The sequence below is a fragment of the Miniopterus schreibersii genome, assembly GCF_964146895.1.
Source record: "Miniopterus schreibersii genome assembly, chromosome: 1".
Classification (NCBI taxonomy): Eukaryota; Metazoa; Chordata; class Mammalia; order Chiroptera; family Miniopteridae; genus Miniopterus; species Miniopterus schreibersii.
The window spans coordinates 199,907,241-199,928,455 of NC_138101.1; the positions used below are offsets into that span (position 1 = coordinate 199,907,241).

At 50.5% G+C, this 21,215-nt stretch overlaps 1 protein-coding gene across 2 annotated transcripts in view; it reads left to right on the forward strand.

Annotated features, from left to right (window-relative positions):
- TECPR2 (tectonin beta-propeller repeat containing 2) overlaps window positions 1–21,215 on the forward strand; it is a 66,783-nt gene that overhangs the window by 31,476 nt on the left and 14,092 nt on the right. For both annotated transcript variants that reach the window (XM_081159558.1, XM_081159559.1), the window contains exons 12-17: window positions 2,494–2,674; window positions 4,044–4,185; window positions 6,265–6,505; window positions 7,382–7,471; window positions 8,969–9,202; window positions 13,803–13,951. In XM_081159558.1, coding sequence (XP_081015684.1) covers window positions 2,494–2,674; window positions 4,044–4,185; window positions 6,265–6,505; window positions 7,382–7,471; window positions 8,969–9,202; window positions 13,803–13,951 — 1,037 coding nt within the window. The remainder of the gene's footprint in view (window positions 1–2,493; window positions 2,675–4,043; window positions 4,186–6,264; window positions 6,506–7,381; window positions 7,472–8,968; window positions 9,203–13,802; window positions 13,952–21,215) is intronic.

The window sequence follows — 21,215 nt, forward strand, 5'->3', positions numbered from 1 at the left end:
TATTAAAGTAAACTAAGGAGAGTCAGTGTCTGTGTGCTGTCAGCAAAGTGGGATATGAGTTTCCCAAAGCATCAGATTCACCAGGCTCTGGGAAGGATTAGGGGACAGGAGCTCTTTCTTGGTTGTCAAGAGACCATATTGGATTTACGTAAAGATCAGTCTTCTGACCACTTAGTATTGCTGGTCCCGAGAGAATGTTGTAATCTGTTATGAACTGTCAGGGCTGACTCCCTGGGATTCAGAGCCCTGGCGCACCTGCCTCACCCTCAGCAGGCATCCCCGAAGCTCCTGCCTGAGCCTTGGGGGCAGCTCATCAGCTCCTGGGTCGTGGGCCAGCCCTGGTCTCTCTGGCCTAATTCTGTGTCTCCCCTGAAGTGGAAATAGCTCTGGGGCATTTCAATTTTGTTCCTGGTGGGAAAAAGGTGCTCCTGCCTGGGGGTGAGGAGTGGGTGACCTCCTAACCAGCAATGCCTTGGGAGCCCCAGGGCAGCGGTTTCAAACGAGCCCTGTTCCACCCAGACCTGCTGGGTTAGAGTCTCGGTTGCCCAAGGGTTTGTCGTGCAAGAAGTCCTACCGGTGATTCCCACCTAGTTGGTGCAAGGAAGTGCACCCCAAGGCCTGCGACTCGGCAGGATGTGTGTATAACCAGTGGGGAGTACATTTAAGGCCACAGAATATGGGGTTTTAGGTAATAGCTGTTCTGCCAGCTCCCCTGGAGTGGCCTCCTAGCTTGTTGGACAGAGGCTGCCAGGAGGCAGGACAAGAGCCTGGATGGGAAGTCACGGGTCCTGAGGGCTGGTCCTGCCACAGCCTTGAATGTGATGGACCATGCTATTCACCTAGGAAATTCGGGGTTTTCATTTTAGCAGTGGAATACCTCCCATTGCTACACACACACACCAGGTAAAAGCAGGGAGAGGGGCTGCTTTGATAGAACTGCTCTGAGAGGGTGGTTGGAGGCTTCAGATGCCTACCAGCCCAGTGGCAGCTGTGGCCCCTCTGCTCACCCTGAGGCTCCGAGGGGTACAGCTGCCCCTCAGGGAAGGGCATCTCAGTGCTGGCTGCTCTTGGTCTGGGCCCTGTTTTTCAGGGTCTGGCTGCTCTCTTGCTCTGTGTGTTTCGGTCCCAAGTCTGTGCCTGATGCTTTGAAAAGCCAGAATTCAAAATGTAGAATTTGGAGTAAGGAATGGTTTATTGATGGAGAAGGCACCAACCTAGAAGACGGAGTCTGGTGCCTCAAATCTGCTTAAGAAAGTGGAACCCAGGCTTCTTTTATGTCGTGGGAAGGGGAAATGGGAGGGGCAGGAAGTGATGGACCACCTGAGATACCTGGGCGCCAGCAGGGGTCCGAGGAAGATTGTGCTATTTGATATGAGTCTGATCATGCGGTTCCTGCAAACCTTTGATAAACGATCTTTATTTTTGTACATGCTTCCCTTATCTCCTAGGCAGAGGCACTTTCTGGTAAGGGGCAATTTTTGTAAAACTCAAGCCGCAGGCAGAATTCCTCTAGTGATCAGATGTCTACATGCAAGAAGCTATTAGCCTGAAGGCTTGGAACAGCGGACGGGAGGAAGGTGGAGGCCGGCCGGGCATTTCACTCTGGTGCACGGCTTTCGGCCTCTCTCGGGATGTCTGAGATCCCAGATTCTGAATTGTTATTCTTTGGGTTTTCAGGGGGTTCTGAAAAGGCTTCACCTCGATGTTATGTTTCAGCACAATTAACCATTGTATGTTGACTAGACTTCCCTCCCCTTTTTTTATTGAATTTATTGTGGTGACATTGGTTAATAACATTGTATAGGTTTCAGGGGTATGATTCTGTAACATGCTACCTGTATGGTATATTGTGTGTTCACCACCCAGAGTCAGGTCTTCCATCACCATTTATCCCCCTTTACCCATTTCCCCCCCACTCCCCTTCCCTCTGGTAATTGACGAGACATTTTATTGGTTTATTTATTTACTTTTAATTCTCTCCTGAGGATGTGTTTTGTTGATTTGAGAGAGAGAGAGAAACCCGTACACAGTTGCCTCCAGTACACACCCTGACCCGGTTAGAGCCTGCAGCCTTTCGGTAAATGGGACAGTGCTCCAACCAACTGAGCCACGCTGACCAGGGGCTGACTAGACCTTTTAAAAAAGCCCTTACTATGCCCTGGTAGGTTTGGCTCGGTGGTTGGAGTGTTGGTCCATGGACCAAGAGGTCAGTTTGATTTCCCTTCAGGGGCCTGTACCTGGGTTGCGGGTTCAATCCCCAGCCCTGGTTGGGGTGTGTGTGGGAGACAACTGATCTATGCGTCTCTCTCACCCCCTCCCACCCTCCCACCCTCTCTAAAAAGCAATGGGGAAAATATCCTCAGGTGAGAATTAACTTAAAAAAACAACACTTATTACAATAGAAAAATACCAAAAAAGAAAGAAGTAAACAATAAAAGCGAGATGTGAAATACTGATCCCGTCTTTGGGGGCTTCTGTCCATCTCTCTGGCAGGTCTCAGTGTGGATCGTCCCTGTGCCAGAGCCATAAAGGTTGACTGCCCATACCCGCTGTCCCAGGTGACAGCCCGAAACAGCGTGGTGTGGGCGCTGACGGAGCAGAGAGCCCTCCTGTACCGGGAGGGGGTGAGCAGCTTCTGCCCTGAAGGGGAACAGTGGAAGTGCGACATCGTCAGGTACCCGCAGCATCCTGCGTCCCACCTCTGTCCTTTGCCAGCGGGCCTCCCCTAAGGCACCCAGAGGAGCCTTTCCTGGCAAAGCTGCTTCCCTGAAGGTTTCCATGGTAGTGGTGGTCTCCGCAGGCGTCACAGCCAGTTTGAGCAGCCCGACCTTGGAGGTGCTCTCTGCCCACCTTTTCTGGTGGCTGGACATTGGGCCCGAGCTCAGCTTTTTAGAATGCTGCTGCCTCGCATGTAACCTTGAGCCTCACAGCCACACGTCTCTCCAGACAGTCTCTATTCAGAACTGCCCAGTGTTAGGTGGTTTCTCTTTAGAGTCTCGGATGGTTTAGAACCAAGTAGTTTTCTCTATTACCATCCTGGTCCACTGAACTTGGCCTCCGAATTTTAACCTATTTGGTTATATTATACCATTCAAAATTTTAATTACAGAATTACTGTCAAATCAGTTTGCTAATGTGAAATTATTTATAGTCCTTAGAAAAATCAGATTTGGATATTGGTTTGTATTTAGCAATCCAGGAAACTTGAGCAAGTATTCATTGTAAGCCAGAACTGCTGGGCTGGGGATGCAAAGAGACTGGGCCACGGCCCTACCCTCATGGAGCTCCAGTGTGGGGGAGCCCTCTAAACTGACCGATCCAGTTAGTGCAGAGGGTCCTGAACCAGGGGGCAAGTGCAGCACTGAGGGCGCAGGGCACTGTGCAGAGTGGACCCACAGCTGGCTGGAGGCTGGTGAGGATGGCACCAGTGGGAGGAAGGGCACTGCCCAAAGAGAGAGTAGTGTCTGCCCAGCTGCAGCTGCCTGGCACAGCCTGGCACTGGTGAAGGAGGGAGCAGTAAGGTGGGGGCCCTCGGGGGCCTGAATTCCTTGTGCCAGCTCACTTTTTTCTCAGGTTATTTTCTCGCAAGAGCTTTCCCTGTCATCTTTCAAAAGCTATGACACATTTGAACAATTTATGTTGTAGTAATTTAACTAAAAACTCAAACTTCCTGCCCGGCCTCGTGTGGCTTAGCAGTTGAGCGTCGACCTAGGATCCAGGAGATCCCGGTTCGATTCCCGGTCAGGGCACATGCCCGGGTTGCGGGCTCGATCCCCAGTCGGGGGCGTGCAGGAGGCAGCCGATCAATGACTCTCTCATCATTGATGTTTCAACTCTCTCTCCCTCTCCCTTCCTCTCTCTGAAATCAATAAAGATATATTTTTTAAAAAACCAAAAAACTCAAGCTTCCTTCCTTGGACCTTGTGGGTGGGGTGTCTCTTCTCCCAGGCAGACCACCCCTCAGGACACACCCACTGCCGGCAGTCCTAGACCTGCTGGGGCTTTGACCGGGTGCTGACTCCCATGTCCTCTCCCTATTTCAGTGAACGACAGGCTTTAGAACCCGTCTGTGTAACACTCGGGGACCAGCAGACCCTGTGGGCCCTGGACATTCGCGGAAACCTGTGGTTCAGGACCGGTGTCGTTCCCAAGAAGCCCCAAGGCGATGATGACCACTGGTGGCAAGTAGGTGTTCCTCTCCAGGGCTGAGTGCCGGGGGTCTCCCCAGGGCGGGGGTTCTGCTCCCCCTTTCTTAGCCCCTCTCTTTTTCTTAAAAAGATTGGGAGGTTGGATTAAATTAAAAGTTCACTTTTACTGTCTGATGAGTTGGACTTGGCTGTATCCCAGCACATTAGAAGCATCAAGGACTCCCCATCTTAGGAAGTGACTCGTAAAGCTCTCTGCTTCAGTGCGCAGACTCTGTCTGTTTATTTAGGTGTTGTTTAGAAGTCTATTATATGTTAAACCCTTGAAGACCTGGCTAATAATGGTGTTTAATTCTGAACAAACATGCTACGAAGACAGACCAGACCATAGGTTTGGAGAACCCACAATTAAAATTCATCTGTCTCTGCTTGTTCAGAAGGCCTCTAAGTAAGTGGCCTTTCAACAAAGAAAGAATTCTCCCACATGCTCCCAGGAAAGAAAGGGCTTTAGAAGATAGGGGGGTTGTCATCAAGCCACCTCTTCGTGACTTGGTACCAGCCAGAGTGGCTGGAATATGTTTTCAAAGGAGCGTCTCCTGTCCCTCTTTGGGACCTGTGTTCCCACGGAGGCAGGTGAGGCTGCACTGTCCCCAGCAGCTGTGAAACACGCAGTGTCTTCAACGTTGTCTCCATTGGTTCAGGTTTCCTTGTTGCCTCAGACTTGCCTGGTTGCTCGTAGGTTCCCTGGTGAGAATGTGGAAAAGGCAGGTGTGTTTGCTCTTTGATGAATATGTGCATGGGTACCTATGTCTCTAATTTAATGTGCCAGGTGCCACTCAGACAGTTATACAAATGACTTTAAAATGTTTTCTCTATACTGGTCACCATCTTACATGGTTTTATACACACACGCTCACCTGGATATGTGTACTAAATTCTGTTTTTAAGTGGCCTGAAGAAAACTAGGTAGCATTTTATCATAATGTTCAAAACATTATCTTTAGAGAAGTTTAATCAACAGAGGCATCTTTGAGGTATTTGAAAGCAGTTGTTTTAATTACTATAATATTGACTCTTTGTAGCACAAGAGCAGCCAGCATTATGTTTGGCTGCTAAACCTTTATTTAAATTTGCATCTGCTTATCTGCAAATCTAGGGTGCTGGGACTGAGTCTGTCTCAGACTTTGGTATGGCCTTGGCCATGTACACACACCAGGTACGGGCCCAGCATTCTGGGGGCTCCGGTGTGAGAACCGGGGCTCTGCACGGGGCCTAGGGTTCGGATGTGCTGAAACCTCACTTCAGCTTCAGTCAGGGCAGCAGCTCACAGGCGCAGAGGGCAGTGTTTGCAAACAGCACTGATTGTTACAGGAAATCCCTTTTCATTTTTGTATTTTGTAAATTGAGGTTCCCATAACAAATGGTGTCCCTTTCACTCAGCACTTCCTTGTGTGAGACTGGGTATGTGCCCACACAAGGCGGTCCTGGGAAGAGGGCAGTGACGTCCCCTGTGGTCAAGCCCAGCAGGGCAGCTGTACGTCTGAGTCAGAGGAGTAAGATTCTGACCTGCCTTTTAGAAAGAGTGGGAGAAGTGTCCTCGGGGAGGTGCCCAGGAGAAGCGTCTTTCAGTAATCTTAGAGAAGGGCGTGACCCAGTATTTGAGCCAGGGTGACACTTACAGCCCAGGTCGGCCCAATTAGGCAGCTGGCCTGGCATAGTTGTTAACAGTCCTGGTTTAGGTCATAAATTATTACTCATAGTACCTTTTGTTATCCATGGGAAATATCTAAACTTAAAAGCAAAATAACTTTTTCTCACTGATTAGAACAAAAGATTCAGGTGTGAGGAGGTAATGTTCAGTCATGTGCTTGTAATAGATCCACATAATACAAAAATGCATAAAAGAAAAGGTAAACATTTTCCACCTCTAAGTCCGACCCTCAGGGGTGGTGACAGCAGTCTGGTGTGTCCTGCTAGACTTTCCCAGCCCTCATGCTATTGTGCACATGCACGTGTGTTTGGGTGTTCAGTGGACATGGGCCAGAACCTACCTCTTAGGCAGGGAGCCCTGGAAGGCGCTGCACCCGCCCTGACAGCCGTGTCTGCGTGTCCCCTGCAGGTGAGCATCACAGACTATGTGGTGTTTGATCAGTGCAGCCTATTCCAGACCATCATGCACGCCACGCACTCGGTAGCTACAGCGGCCCAAGTGCCTGTGGAAAAGGTGGCAGATAAGCTACGCATGGCGTTTTGGTCTCAGCAGCTTCAGTGCCAGCCGAGCCTTCTGGGAGTCAACAACAGTGGCGTCTGGATCTCCTCGGGCAAGAATGAGCTCCACGTCGCCAAGGGCAGCCTCATCGGTGGGTGGATTCCTTAGGCTTCCTTGTTGGCTTGGTAGGCAGCTCCACGTCAGAGGAAGGTGCCAGCATTTAAAGCAGGGGTGGGCAACCTTTTTTCTGACAAGGACCATTTGGATATTTATATCAATCGTAGGCCATACAAAATATCAACTTAAAAATTAGCTATGGAAAAGGCCCCTAAATTTATTGAATTTCGAGTCCTTTCTGCGGTTACCTTAGGAAGGCCAGACCAATCAGATGTTCCACACCCCTGATTTAAAGGAAAGCTTGAAGCTCTCACCCTGAGAAGGCAACATAGCACCAGTGGTGGGAGTGTTTGTGGTGGAGCACTCATGCTCCCTATCCCATGCTCGATGTCTGTTTCCTTTCTTCCTCTGTCATTGCTACTACTTGGATCCCAGTGTCTGGTGGTGTGAGATCAGTTTCCACTGGGAGCCTGTTATGATATAAAGCAAATGGAGCTGAGTTTTACATTAATTTTATATTTAAATGAAAAAATATGCCCAAACCTGAAGAGCCTAGGGAGAGAGAATAGTCCATTTCCTGGAGGGAAGTTGTCATGCTGTTGAAAATGCAAGGCTCTGGCCAGATCTGTAAATGTAGATGTAAGTCCACACGCACGGATTGGGCTGCCTTTCTGTAAACGAACCCCTGCTTTGTGAATTTTCTCCAGGGCCTCCCTACCCTGGGCAAGATGGTGGCCCTGCTTGTCGGTATCCACAGAGAAACCAGGGGCCAACTCTCGCAGTGCTGGCATGGACCTCCCAGTTCCAGGACAGGCTAGAACCATCCGTGAGCTTCTGAGGCCTGTGGGCTAGAATAACGCTCTGGAGTGTGATTCTTTTTCTTTAACCCCCTTCCCTGTCTCCTCCCTAGGCACTTACTGGAACAGTGTTGTTCCCCGGGGGACAGCTTCTGCAACAAAATGGGCCTTTGTGTTGGCCTCCACTGCTCCCACAAAGGAAGGTTGGTGCAGAACGTGTGCACGCTTGGCTGGGGCTCAGTTAAAAGCATGGTCCGCCTGTGGCCTCACTGAGATGGGGAGTGGCTGTGTGGACCTCAGACAAGGTGGGGTGGGGTGCAGATGAGTAGCTCTTGTGAGCCGGGGGCCCCTGAAGCTGGACTCACTTGATCAGGAGAGAGCATCTAGGGCAGTGGAGCTGAGGGAGTCTAAAAGCAGAGCTTCCTGAGGAGGGGAATGTACGGTGTAGCTGCTAGGACGGCAGCGGTAACTTCCAGTCACGTGTCACAGGCCCCCCGGGGGGGGAAGCACCCGGCTTCTTGGGCCTTCCCGTTTCCTCTTGTGAATTCTCTTACCTCCCAGCAGCCTCTTCCCGCCTGGTGTACAGTCTCTGGCTAGCCAAAGTCCCACAGCCATGACCCATGAGGGCCGTTCTGCCTCTCCGGTCAGAACCCAGCGCCTTCTAGAGCATGGGGCTGGGCAGCAGGAGTGACAGCCAGGGGCCTGGGCAGTCCAGTGACCCCTGTGGGAAGGAGCCGAAGCTGCCTCCCGGGAGTGTACTGAGTAGCTAATGAGAGGACGCTGGACGCCGTGCAGTCTGTGGTTGGGGGCCGTCTGTTAGTTTAGGAGTCAGCAGCACTAGGAGGCGGTTAACATGCTCAGAACAATAAAACACTTTCCCACCTGGTCGTCTCACCACAGCTCTGAAATCTGTAAGCTTTGAAAGCCATAGGTTAGTTCCCAAGTTTGGCACAAACTCATTTGGCAACAAAACCTGACCTGGTTTGTCGAGAGCTGCCGCCAGGCTCTGTCCCATTGGTTGTGACTGCGCACGTTGGCTGCAGTGTCACTGCAGTCCTCGGGGTGCTGCCTGGCCCCTGGGGCTGGGACTTGAATATAGGGTTCACCCATCGCCATGAGTTTTCAAATTCCAAAAACAGTTTGAATTCCAAAGCATACTGGTGCAAGTTTTAAATATACTTCAGATAATATATTGTGACCAAGGTTTTAACTTCTCTGAGGGTTATCTTAAGTGAATCTATTGAACCTAAGGACTCTAAAAATGGAGGGATGGGAAGAGGCGGCTTTCCAGCTCCTGAGCCTTCTCCAGCAGCCTCCCGCCATGCAGGCCTACCCCCCAGCCCAGGGCAGCAGAGCAGGCAAGCCCCGTGGTTCTGTGCTGCTTAGGTCTGCTGACCCCACGCCCCCCAGAGTGCTGATGAGACACACCAAGCTAGAGACCTCCCAGCCCATCACACATCCCAGGGCAGAGCCTCCAGGCCAGCACTGCAGCCTTCATAGAATCCCATAAGCCCTGCTTGCTTTCTTATCTTTAAAATATCTTGGGCTTGTTTCTTCCTCAGTCCCAGGGGCCTCTAACTTAATGCACATAGAGCTTCCGTCACACGGCGAGTGAGCGTGGGAGCCACCAGGTGTCAGCCGCTTAGAGGCAAAGGCTGCCTGCTGCTTTTGTCACTAATACACATGACTCTTCCCCACAGGAAGCTCCTTGTGGTTGTGCCAGGGCAGCAAGGACCTGTACAGCATCAGCACCCAGCACACACAGCCCCGCCCGTCCACGGTGCAGCTGCCTCCCGACACCGAGTTGAGGGCCTACGCCGCCTGCCAGGATGCTCTGTGGGCGCTGGACAGCCTGGGCCAGGTGTTCATCAGGACGCTGTCCGCGAGCTGCCCCACCGGCATGCACTGGACGCGGCTGGACCTTTCCCAGCTAGGTATGCCGCCCCCGAGGGTGATGGCTGACAAAGGTTCCCGGGCCCTCGTTCAGCTTGCTTGTCAGTTGCTGATTGCAGGAGGTTGATCAGCCACTCTTACGGATTAAAGGGGCTTCTTAATTTTGTAGCAGCTTTACTTCCCACCTTGGTTTTTGGGGTTTTCAGAACCTGGGAAGAACACAGACTCGGAGGCAGTTGCCCACAAAGAACCACTTCAAGTAGTCCCGTTGGTGCCACTGCCTCTGCCAGTCTGTCTGAACATGGCATGCTGCTCTGTTCCCGAAGAATGGGTGTGTGTTATGCCAGGATGAGTGACCCGTTTACCTGTCTCCTCCCAGCACAGAATGGCTGCTCAGCTGGCGTGGGTCGGTGCTCAGTCAGACTGGAGAGATGCTGTGCATCTCCCAGCTGCTCGTCTCCGAATCTTCTCCTGGGGTTTCAGAGCAGGCCAAGTGCTTGGTACTGTTTATAAATAATTCATTTGTGTTCCAAGAAATAAGAGAATAGAACAAGCCCACATCAGGTTATTTGGGGAAATTCTTGACTGAACAGCAGCTTGGGTGTGGCTGTGTGAAGGTGGAGAGTGTGCCGGGGCTCCAGAGGGTCCACACGGTCTCCCAGGCTGGTAAACTGACAGCCAGCATTGTTGTTTGTACAAGCATTCAGTGTATGAGAATTCAGCCACACGTTCTCACACACACAAAACAGGAGGAGGAGAGAAAGCAGGGGGGAGCGCAGCAGATGCCCTGTCTGCCTCCCTCCCAGCAGCTCCAGCTGCATCTCCAGCTTCCGGGGCTGCTCACCACCCATAAAGTTGGTCTTGGCTCACGTGGCTCCTACAGGCAGAGATGCCTTCATTCTGTCGTCAGCAAGGCCCCCAAACATACAGCTTAGCTGAAGAAGAGTGCTAGTTCTCAGCTGGACAAGTGCACTCTCTCCAGAGCGAGGCAGTGTCCATGGTCATTTTGACTACTTATGCTTTGGCCTCCACACTGTCTTTTGAACCTAACCCAGCACCAGCACTGCTCACTTTCCCGCTTTTAAGAGCGTTTGCTAGCTGTTGTTACTGACAGTGACTGACCAGACAAGGCTGAGGCTGGTCATGGCCCTCCTGCCTGCCCCGGGTGCCTTTTGTGTTTTCAGAGAGCCCACCGGCCTGAGCCTGTCTCCACAGCCCCAGCCAGACCAGTGTGGGAGATGCCACAGGTTCCTTGTGGAGGTACAAAGGCCAGGCTTGGTTTGTATCCCCCCACTACTGAGAGCTTGGGTACAGATTGTGTGGGTGTTGTGCCCGGCTCTACCCCCTGGAATTAGCTCTGCTTCCAGGCTCCAGCCACAGCCCTGCCTCCCTTCATGCTCAGCCCGGGCCTCCTGGCACCGGCTGGCAGGCTGGAGCAGGGTTGGTCTCTGAGGTGCCCTTGCCCTTCCCTGGGGTGGGGGCCATTCTTTCTGGGGAGAAACGGTTTTGGTGAGATGGTGTCTCCATTTGAGAGTGGGGGGACCCCAGGGCAACGCCATCCTGAGTCAGGATGTGCTCGGCCGTCTGAAAGCACAGGCAGGAGCTGCTTGCTGCGGACACGGTACTGGAGAAAGGAGCTGATCCACCCTGCCTCTGCCCGCAGATTCATCATAAGCAAACCAGTGTTAGGATCCAGCCAAGCCTGGAATGGGTCACACAGACAGCAGGTGGCCAGGCCGAGGAGTGGGACTCATAGCAGAGGCAGTGCTGGCTGTGCCTAGAGCTAGGCCCTGGCAAGCTGCTGGCTTCCCATTAAACCCAGTTCCTCACCTTTCTACGGGGAGCAGCAGTGCCCACCCTGAGAGATGGTGCAAGTAGGCATCCTGTGTAAACATGAGCTGTCGCAGGCAGGTGTGACGCCCTCATGGGGTCACTTGCAGCCAATATTAGCTACACAGGGACTCAGGCTGGTGAGGGTGCCCACTGGGTTTGATGGTGTGTGTAACAGAGGCAGTTACGGGGAGCACTGCCCATCTTTGTGTTCATCCTGCTGAGCTCTAGGTTCTACCGATTTACCTGGGTGACTGGCTGATACTGAAATGATGAATAAAGACTCCTTTCCCCATTTTCTGAACTTGGGGGGAATGCAACAAGTCCAGAGTTGTAGGTTTTGTGTCAGGGCCGGGAGGTGGACAGGTGGGGTGGGAGGGGTGTTGGCCTTTCCCTGTGCCTGGGTGGGGGCAGGGCAAGGCAGGCCGGGTGACCAGGTGTTCTGTTACTGGATTCTCTCCAGGTAGGGTCTGTGCAGCCTGTGGGACAAACAGGTGAGTCAGGGTTTTTAAATTAGGGGGTATGGCTGTGAGTTGAGGTGTGTGCCCCCTGCCCAGAACCCTACTGTGCATGCCACGGCAGGCTGTGCTCACAGCCCACTGGCCAGGTGGGGCCCCACTTAACTCTTGGGCTGGGTGCCTGGAGTGTGTGGGAGGGCAGGAGTGTCTGCCACCTGTCTCGATAGTCTCCCTTATGGACCCACAGGCAGCCTGGAGACCCGCGTGAGGTAGGAAACTGCAGGGGAGCCCTCAGGGGATGTTTTCTTCCTTGCTCTGCTCTCCAATCCAGAGTAAGCTGGTCTGTACACTGAGTTTATATCCCAGCAGACTTTGTAAAGTTTGTTGTAAAAGAATGTCTCCTGGTGATGCGCACTCCGTCTTCTGCAGTGTCGCCCCCACCGTCAGAGGCTGCCGGTGTGCTGTTTCCACATGATGCCCCCGAGCAGCCACCGCCTGCAGCCCTATGAGGGCGGCTGAGATTCTAGCATAACAGGACCTTTCAGTTAGCATCTGTTTCTCAGCTATTTCTGGGATTTACTGCTGAAGCTACTTTATTGTGGTTGGTATAAATCTTTTAATATGTAATTTAGAGCCCCATGGAGTCTGTCTGAACTCCTGGTAAGACTTTCTATAAAAGGTGAAGGGAGGGAAAAGCACAGGTAGTTTCACTGTAAGAGAATCAGCGTCTTCAAGAAACGCACAAAGGAACACAGAGAACTTTCCATGCAGCGGGAGCTGACGCTTTTAGTTTGTTTCATGCTGAAGGCACATGACGGGATTGCCACAGCAGGATCTGTGCTGTGGGTGCGGACACACGGGCCACCATCCAGTGCCAGTGACAGCTGTGAGGTGGCCAAGAGCAGGCCACCAGCAAGTGCCAGCACCACCTTTTCCCCAGTTTCAAAGTCCAGATGACACAACCTCCCTTAGTCATCAGAAGACAAGCCACTCAGCCTGAAAATGGGCAAAGGGCCTGAATGGACTTCTCAAGGGAAAATACACAAGTGCCCCGACAGCACCTTCGGAGAGTGTCAGCACCTTGGTTATCAGGAATGCACGTTAAAGCCGAGGGAGGGTGCTGTTCACACCCACCAGAGTGGCTGGTGAGAGGCATCACCGAGGCTGGGCGGCATGTGGTCACCTGGGGACACAGGCAGGTTCTCTAAAAGGGGAACATCTGCCCTGTGGCCCAGCAGCTCCACTCCTGGGCGTTATTCAAAACAAACAGCACATATTCCCAAAAGTCTTCCACAAGAATGACCAGAGCAGCTTTACTCCTAGGAGCAAAAAGCGGAGGTGACCCCAATGCTTGTCAGTGGGGGAACAGATGGGCTAACAAGGTGTTCAGTGCAGGGGATCATCCTCAGCCATGAAAGGAGCCACACCCTGAGTGCAACCTGGGACTGCTTTTGTGGGTGTCTAGCCCAGACAAGACTCACTTGTGGTGGTAGAGATCCAAGGAGCAGCTGCCTAGGGCAGAAGTCCAAGGAGAGGGGCCCGAGGGAACTTTGCAGGTGGTGCAGTGGTCCATAACTTGACAGGACGCGGTGACCCAGGTGTGTCCATTTGTCAAAGCTGACAACTGAACTGTGAGGCCCATGCTCCCTGGATGTGGCATCCCAGGGGTGGAGGTAGCTGGTATGGAGTCTGGCCAGGCTTCAGCCCTCAGTTACCACCCCGCCGTGGGACCAGGGGCTCACATCTCCCTGTCTGGTCCCAATGGCCTCCCATGGACTGGATACTGGGGTGCTGTGGCCAGGTGCGAAGTGAGGCTGTGAAGACCTGGCTGCGAGCCATCCCCAGCAGCTGGTCAGTGGGGGCTGCTGTGGCTCTTCTGCAGAAAGACTGTCAATCACATGTGGTTTCTCTCTGAAGGCTCCTCCCGCTTCCCATCCTCTCTAAATCAGCTAATCACCAAGGAGAAATGAAACAGAAAAGTGGGAATCAGGGGAGGCTTTATTAGTTCACCTTAAATCCATTTAGGATCAGGATTACCTCTAAGGATGAGTCCCTCTCCCCTAATCCAGAATTTGCTGGTAACAGTCACACACCTGATGGAGCTAACAGTGGACCCATGTGGAGATACCAGACCCCATGCCTGGTGACCAGGGCACTATGCTGACGGCATCTGAACTGCCTCGCACTGGCACAGAAGCCTGCTGGGTGGCTCCTGGCAGGTGGCAGGGCAGCCAGAGGCCTTGGTCACACCCCTCCTCTCTTCCTTTGCAATATAAAGTTAACAGATTCAGTGAGAGGTTAGTCATTTTACAAAGGTAACTGATATTTATGCGTTTCCTTTCCTTGTCTACAGGAGCCGTAAGACTGACGAGCTTGGCATGTGGAAATCAGCACGTGTGGGCCTGTGACTCCAGGGGAGGCGTGTACTTCCGCGTGGGGACCCAGCCCCTGAACCCCAACCTGATGCTTCCGGCCTGGATAGCGATTGAGCCACCTGTCCAGGTAAGCTCGAGTTAGCTGATGCCAGCTTGCTCCTCTCTGAGACAAGCTGTTAGGGTGCTGCTGTCCGGGAAAGCACCTCGATGCATAGGTGGCCTCCCAGCGAGGGGGCAGGCACATGTCCAGAAACAAGGGCCCCATGCGTTGGCTCTGAATGGAGTTCAGAGCCAACGCTGAACTTTTTCTTCCCCCAAATAAAAATACATTGTTTATAACTTTACAAAGTGAGCAGTTTTTTTAAATCAGTATCCAGAAGTGTAGAGAAGAAAGTAAAGGTCCCTTAAAATCTTGTCATGGAGATAATCTATCAGTATCCACATTTGAGTGTTTCCTGATTTAGCCAAGAAATTCCTTTTCCCACAGTCTCCCATGTCTCCGTTCACAGTGTGTCCTGAAGGTTTTCCTTTGCCCTTGCCTGTTCCATCGCTGAAGCAGAAGTAGGAGTCTGACTGCAGTGCACGATCTAGTTACCCTTAAACAGCTAAGGGGCCTGGTTGCTATGCTAAGCACATTTCTGTTGAAATTTGTAGTAAGGGGGCTTCTCGTCCCCGTTGTGTGACTTTGTTGGAAGAAACTTGAAGTTGCGATATGCAGGGGAAGCAGCGGGCTTGAATGAGACAGGAAGGAAACCAAGGGTTTGGGTAAAGGCCTGTGTTCATAACCACCTACATTTTGGGCATCATAACCCTCAGGGATGGGCAACAGGCTGAGAGGGGCATGAGGACCAGCAGTCCTGCCCCTTGAACTTGGGCCTATGCTGGGAGGCCCGGCAATGAACAGGCATTGGTCTGGAGTTCTTTCAGCCACTGGTGAGCTGTCCCGGCCACAGGGAGGCTCCGAGTGGCTCTAGCTCCCTCCCAGGGCTCGGGGGAGTGAGTGCAGTGCTGTGTGTGACGACACTGCTTGGACTAGAAAGCACAGCAAATACGAGGTTATAGTGTGAACTGTGCCATGTGCCGATGTTCCGTCTGCACAACGTGCACATGCCTGGCACAGGACTGCTTTGTCACTGGCATTGTGAACACCGCAGGTGCCCAGTGAGAATGACAGTCTAGCTGACTGTGCTTGGTTTCATCACTGCTCTCAGCTTCTCTGGAGAAGGGACCCTCTTGTCACCTGACTCCTTAGGTACTCCTTTGTCAACACCTGCCGTTTTTTTCCTAAGGTTTTTACCATTTCCTTAGAGTTATAATTCACCCTGTTACGGTATGCAGCTCTGTGGTTTTTAGTGTATTGACAGAGTTGTGCAACAGTCATTACCATCCAATTCCAGAACTTTCCATCACCCTGGAGAGAAACCCTGTACCATTAGTAGTCACTCCTTTTCTCCCCACAGCCCCCTTGCCCCCAGCCTCTGGCAGCCACTAATCTTCCCATACCTACCTATTTGCCTGTTGCGTATCAATGGAATCATGCAGCATGTGGCCTTTGCTGCCGTCTCTCACTAAGCATCCTGTTTCCTAAGGCTGCAGTTAGTGAGATAGCGTGTATCAGTGCTTCCTCCCTCTTTATGACTGAACAGTATCCCAGTGTGTGGATGCATCTCATTTTGTGGATGCATCACCAGCTGGGGGACATCGGGCATGTTCCACTTTTGGCTGCCATGAATAATGCTGCTGTGAACACTCGTGTATGAACCTTTGTGTGGGCGGATGTCTTCAGTTCTGTTGGGTATGTAACTTTAAGTGGAATCGCAGGGCCGTATGGTAAAGGAATGTTTAACTTTCTAAGGGGCTGCCAAACTGTTTCCACAATGGCCGCACTGTTTACATTCCCCAGCAACGTGCGAGGGATCCAGTTTCCTCACCCAGCGTTTCCTTACCCAGTTTTTATTCCGTCTCCTAGCAGGTGTGAAGTGGCATCTCATTGTGGTTTCATTTTTCTTTTTTGCAGGATAAAGTTTATTGAAACAAGAAAGGTTAATTTGTGTATTGTGTAGGTTGCTGGGTGCTTTGATTTATATTAGAACAGTGTTGTAGAGAGGAAAGCTGACTGATCCAAATTGGCACTTTTTATTATAAATCAATTGCTTTTGTAATTGAGACACAATTGACATATAACACATTAGTTTCAGGAGTACAACACAATAATAATTAGATATTTGTATTTATTGCCAACTGATCACCACAGTAAGTCTGGTTAACATCCAGCATGATATATAGTTCTAAATTTTTTTTCTTGTGATGAGAACTTTTAAGATCCACTCTCTTAGCAACTTTTAAATGTGTAATACAGTATTGTTAACTGTAGTCACTGTGCTCTGCTTTATAACCCCATGTCATTGTGCCTTTGAGTTGATTTCCCGAACAACTGATGATATTGAGTTTCTTTTCATATGCTTATTGGTCATTTGTGTAGCTTCTTCGGAGAACTATGTACTCAGACACTTTGCTCGTGTTTAAATTGGGTTATTCATCTTTTATTGTTGAGTTGCCAGTCTTTATGTATTCTGGATACTAGACCCTTATCAGATAGATGATTTACAGATATTTTCTCCTATTAGCTCTCATGGTCTTTTCACGTTCTTTATGATGTCCTTTGCACAAAAGTTCTTTACTTTGATGAAGTCTGATTTATCTGTGTTTTTATTTAGTTGTAGTGCTTTTGGTGTGCTAAGAACCATTGCCTAATCCTAGGTCGAGGAGATTTATACTTATGTTTTCTTCTAGAAGTTGTGTAGTTTTAACTCTCACATTCAGATGTTTGATTTATTTTGACTTAATTTTTGTATATGGTGTGAGGAAGGGGTCCAAATTCACTCTTATACCTGTGGATATCCAGTTTCACCAGCACCATTTACGGAAAAGACTTCTTTTCCCATTAAGTTGTCTTGACATCCTTGTCAAAATCAATTGATCGTGAATGTAAGGATTTATTTCTGGACTCAGCTCTGTTCCAGTGATTGGTAGGTATGTCTGTCCTTATGCCAGTACCACACTGTCCTGATTATATAGCTTTGTCATACATTTTGAAATCAGGAAGTGATCTTTCTTTTCCAAGATTGTTTTGATTACTCTGTCCCCTTTTTTATCTGTGTGAATTTTAGAATCAGTCTGTCAATTTCTAAAAAAAAAGTCAGCTGGGATTTGTATAGCAATTGTGTTGCATCTATAGATCAAAACAGTATTACATCTTCCAACCCATGAACATCGGATGTCTTTGCAAGTTTTTTATTCTTTTGGATGCTATTGTACGTGGAATTGTTTCTTAATTCCATTTTCAGATTGTTCATTGCTAGTGTAAGTTTATGTATATTGATCTTGTATCTGGAAATCTTGGTAAACTTGTTTATTAGTTCTAATAACTTTTCCTGTAGATCTTTTAAGATTTTCTATATACAGGGTCATGTCATATACAAATAGAGATAATTTTACTTTTTCCTTCCTATCTGGATGCCTTTTATTTCGTTGTCGTGCCAATTTCCCTGGCTAGAACCTCCTGTACAATTTTGAATGGCACTGGCAAGAGTGGACATTCCTGACTTATTCCTGGTCTTAGGAGAAAGCATCCTGTCTTTCACCATTAAGTACGCTGTTAGCTGTGACTTCTTTTATAGGTGCCCTTTTACAAATTGAGGAAGTTCTCCTCCATCCCTAGTTTGTTGAATGTTTTTATCATGAAAGAGTGTTGGATTTTTGTCAAGTGCTTTTTCTACATCTAATGAGATGATCATGTGAGTTTTTCCTTTATTAATATGACACATGAACTTGATTGGCTGTGTATGTTGAACCACCTTTTATTTCTGGGATAATCCTACTGGTCATCATCACAATGTTGAGCAACATACACCGTGTATGTTGCTGGGTTTCATTTGCTGGCATTTTGTTGAAGATTTTTGTGTCCATTTTCTTTTCTTGTCGTGTGTGTCTGGTTTTGGGATCAGGGCAGTGCTGGCCTTTAAGTGAGCTAAGAAGTGTTTTTTCTCTTATATTTGTTGGATGAGTTTCTGAAGGGTGGGTATTACTCTCTAAGCATTGGTTAGAATTTATCACTGAAGACCTGGGTTTTTCTTTGTGGGATGGTTTTTAATTACTGATTCAGTCTCTTGGTGTAGGTCTGTCCAGAATTTTCTGGTTGTTTTCTTGATTCAATATAAATAGTTTATGTCTTTCTAGGAATTTATTCATTTCATCTGTGTTGTCTAATTTATTGGCATCCAGTTGTTCATAGTTTCGCTTGTAATCCTCCTTATTTCTGTAAGGTTGGTAGTTATGTCCCTCTGTCCTTTCTGATTTTAGTAATTTGAGTCTCCTCTCTTTTTTTCTTAGCTAATCTAGCTAAAGGTTTGTCAATTTTGTTGATCTTTTCCAAAACTAACTTTTGGCTTTGCTGATCTTTCTCTTTTTCTCTTCTCTAGTTCATCTATTTCTATTTCAGTCTTTTTCTTTCACACTGTGCACAGTGCTTTGCTTGCTGGTGATTGCTAGTGATCGCTCCTAGCAGTGTTTGTCACAATGACCATGCCCTGTAGATGACCTAGAGCAACCTTGGACTGGAAGGGCTGCTGGGTGGACAAGTCCAGTGGTGGTGAAGGGTGCTGCTGGGTGGGGTGGGAGTGACCAGGCAGTGAGCGAGGACAGCAGGGGCCCAGCCAGCCAGCCTGTCTCTGTTCTTGCTCCTCTGCGGCCACCAGGCCCCTGCTGCCCGAGGCTCAGCCCTTAAGGCTGTTTGGGAGACTCTAAAACCGCAAACTCCTCTTCCTTCCTCCATTTAGACTCTAGAATAACCTCTTGGAAGCAGGGCTAAAATTGGGCAAGGACGCTGTACGTGTAGTGCTCACAGCCTTGCCCAGTGAAGTGGCCACAGTGAACAAGCTCCCCTGAGAGACCTGGAGGTTGTGCTCTGAGTCAGTGCAGCTGCTAAATGCCTGTTAAACAGGAACTGCATCAAGCAGTGTGCTGAGCAGAGTCCATTTCTCGCGCGTGTAGCTTTCAGCACATTGTAGAAGAATTCGAGTTGCCATGGACTGTGTACATACAAAATGCTTTTCATAGTAGTTCCTGGGGGAAAGTCGGGTTTTGCATTTGCACTGGCCTTTCCACAGCACTTTCCCAGCACTGCTCTGTCCACCGTCCTGTTTCACCCCAGGGGTAGCCGTCAGGAGTGGCTCTCCCCCCAACGGGAAGCATGCTACTTGCTGAGTGACTGTCGGGCGCCACAACCCTAGTGAGTGACCCAGCCTAGACTGGGACCCAGGCCCACCATCCTAGCACGGTGAGTGGGGTCCTTCTCCTGGGCAGCCGAGGCTGACCGCTTAGTTGCTGAGATCTGAAGTAACCATAGGCACTGTTGCCCGGCCCTCACTTCGGCCAGGCTAAGCACTTAGTGCACCGCCCCCCCATCCGGCCTCACAACACCCAGTATGCGATTATTCCTGCCCCGCTCAAGAGAACTCTGCTCGGGGAGGATCAGAAAGTTGCCAAGGCCTTGTGGCTAGAAGGTGGCAGGGTGGACTCCATGTGTGTATCACCCAAGCTGTGGGCTGAGGACCAAGCCTGGGCCACAACACTGACTGCGTCTCCGTGGCTCGCACAGGAGCCGTGACCTCACACATGCTTTTTTAGGACAAAGCTGCCCAAACCTTGAAATTGCAGAGTCCTGCAAAGATGGGTCCAGCAGTGGGAGGGGAGGCGGCCCCATGGAAAGGCGTGAGGAGGTCAGACTACGAGGCTGATCAGGTGTTTGGACGTGAGTGGGGTCACGTGTGGCGGTCACGATCCACCTCCCTCTCCATCCTATTGATTCATCGCGCCTGAGCTTTCTGGCCGGCGTGCAGGATGTTCGCACTGGGACAGATGGAGGTGGCGATGGAAGCTGAAGGGCAGGACGAGTGAGCCACAGGAATCGGATTAGCCGCAGTCTCTGCTTCTTCCGAGTCTCCTCTAAAACCTCCCTCCGGGAGTAGTTTCGGGTGAAGTTTTAACAAAACACTAAAAACAAATGACTCAGTTGTCAGACTTGCTAATGTGTAGAAGGATTTGGAGAAAATATTTGGAGTTGTGTTTAGCATCTTTATTTGGAGTTTGCTGCATCAGTTGGAACATTTCTGTCTATGTTAAAATTAGCTCCGAAGCTAATAGCACAGTTGATGTGATTTCCCGGCGCTCTTGGCATTTGGTGTGGGGTGCAGGATGATGGTCGACAGGCGGTCTGGCAGGTGATCCAGCTCCCTTACGCCAGCAGGGCCCTGCCTCTTGGTTCACATGGAAACTTTGCCTTTATGTTCCCCTCCGCCCCCTGGTCCCCTCTGGGCCCTGACCCCTTCTACCCCCTGGTTCCCTCTACCCCGTGGGCCCTAGTGGCCCTGTCTCACGGGTGGGACGCTCCCTCCAACTCACCCATGTGGACTGGCTCTGTCGGCTTCTCTGGGGCCCTTTACTCTGCCAGGATTCCAGCTCCGGGAAAAGACAAGCCTGGGAAACCAAGACAAACATGGCTGCAAATGGCCAAACTAACCTTTAAAAACGTTTGAAATTCTGCTGCTTTGGTCATATTTAGCTACGTGAACAGCAGGATAAAACAAGCAAGGAAGCGTGGTGTCTGTGTACCCTCGAGACTGCCCTGCTCCCGGATGCTGCCCGTGGGGGTGGCTTGGACTTGCCGCGCCTTCACTGTCAGGGTCTTTAGAACGTTCCGCCCTGACGGCAGGAAGGCTTTCGCCGGAGAAGCGTCAGTGTTAGAGGGGACCCCTCGCCGCCCAGGCTGCACCTCCACTGAATGAAATATCATCGCCTGGCCAGGCGTGGCTCAGCGGGTGAGCATCGACCTAGGATCCAGGCAATCGGGGTTCAATGCCCAGTCAGGGCACATGCCCGGTTGCAGGCTCAATCCCCGGTCAGGGGCATGCAGGAGGCAGCCAATCAGTGACTCTCTCATCACTGATGTTTCTCTCTCTCTCCTTTCCTCTCTGAAATCAATAAAGACATATTTAAAAAAAAAAAAAAAAAAGAATGAAACATCATCTCCAGACACCAGAACAGAGCACAGTCAAAGGAATTTTACTCTTTGTTCCGATCTGAGGCAGTGCTACATAACCCCCAGTGCCACTCTTACTGCCCCCGCCCTCTGGTGGCATTCCTGAGCTGGCAGAGGTCACCACGTCAGGGCACAGAGGCAGTGGGAGGAGAGCCCACTCCCCTGGGCTATTTCCCCCTGGAACTAAAGCGGTAGGCCTCGGGGACGATGAAAGCAGCTCTGACCTCATTTGGGATGCTGTGGGTTAGAGCCCTCTCTCAGTCCTCATGAACAGCACTGGGCAGCAGGGCAG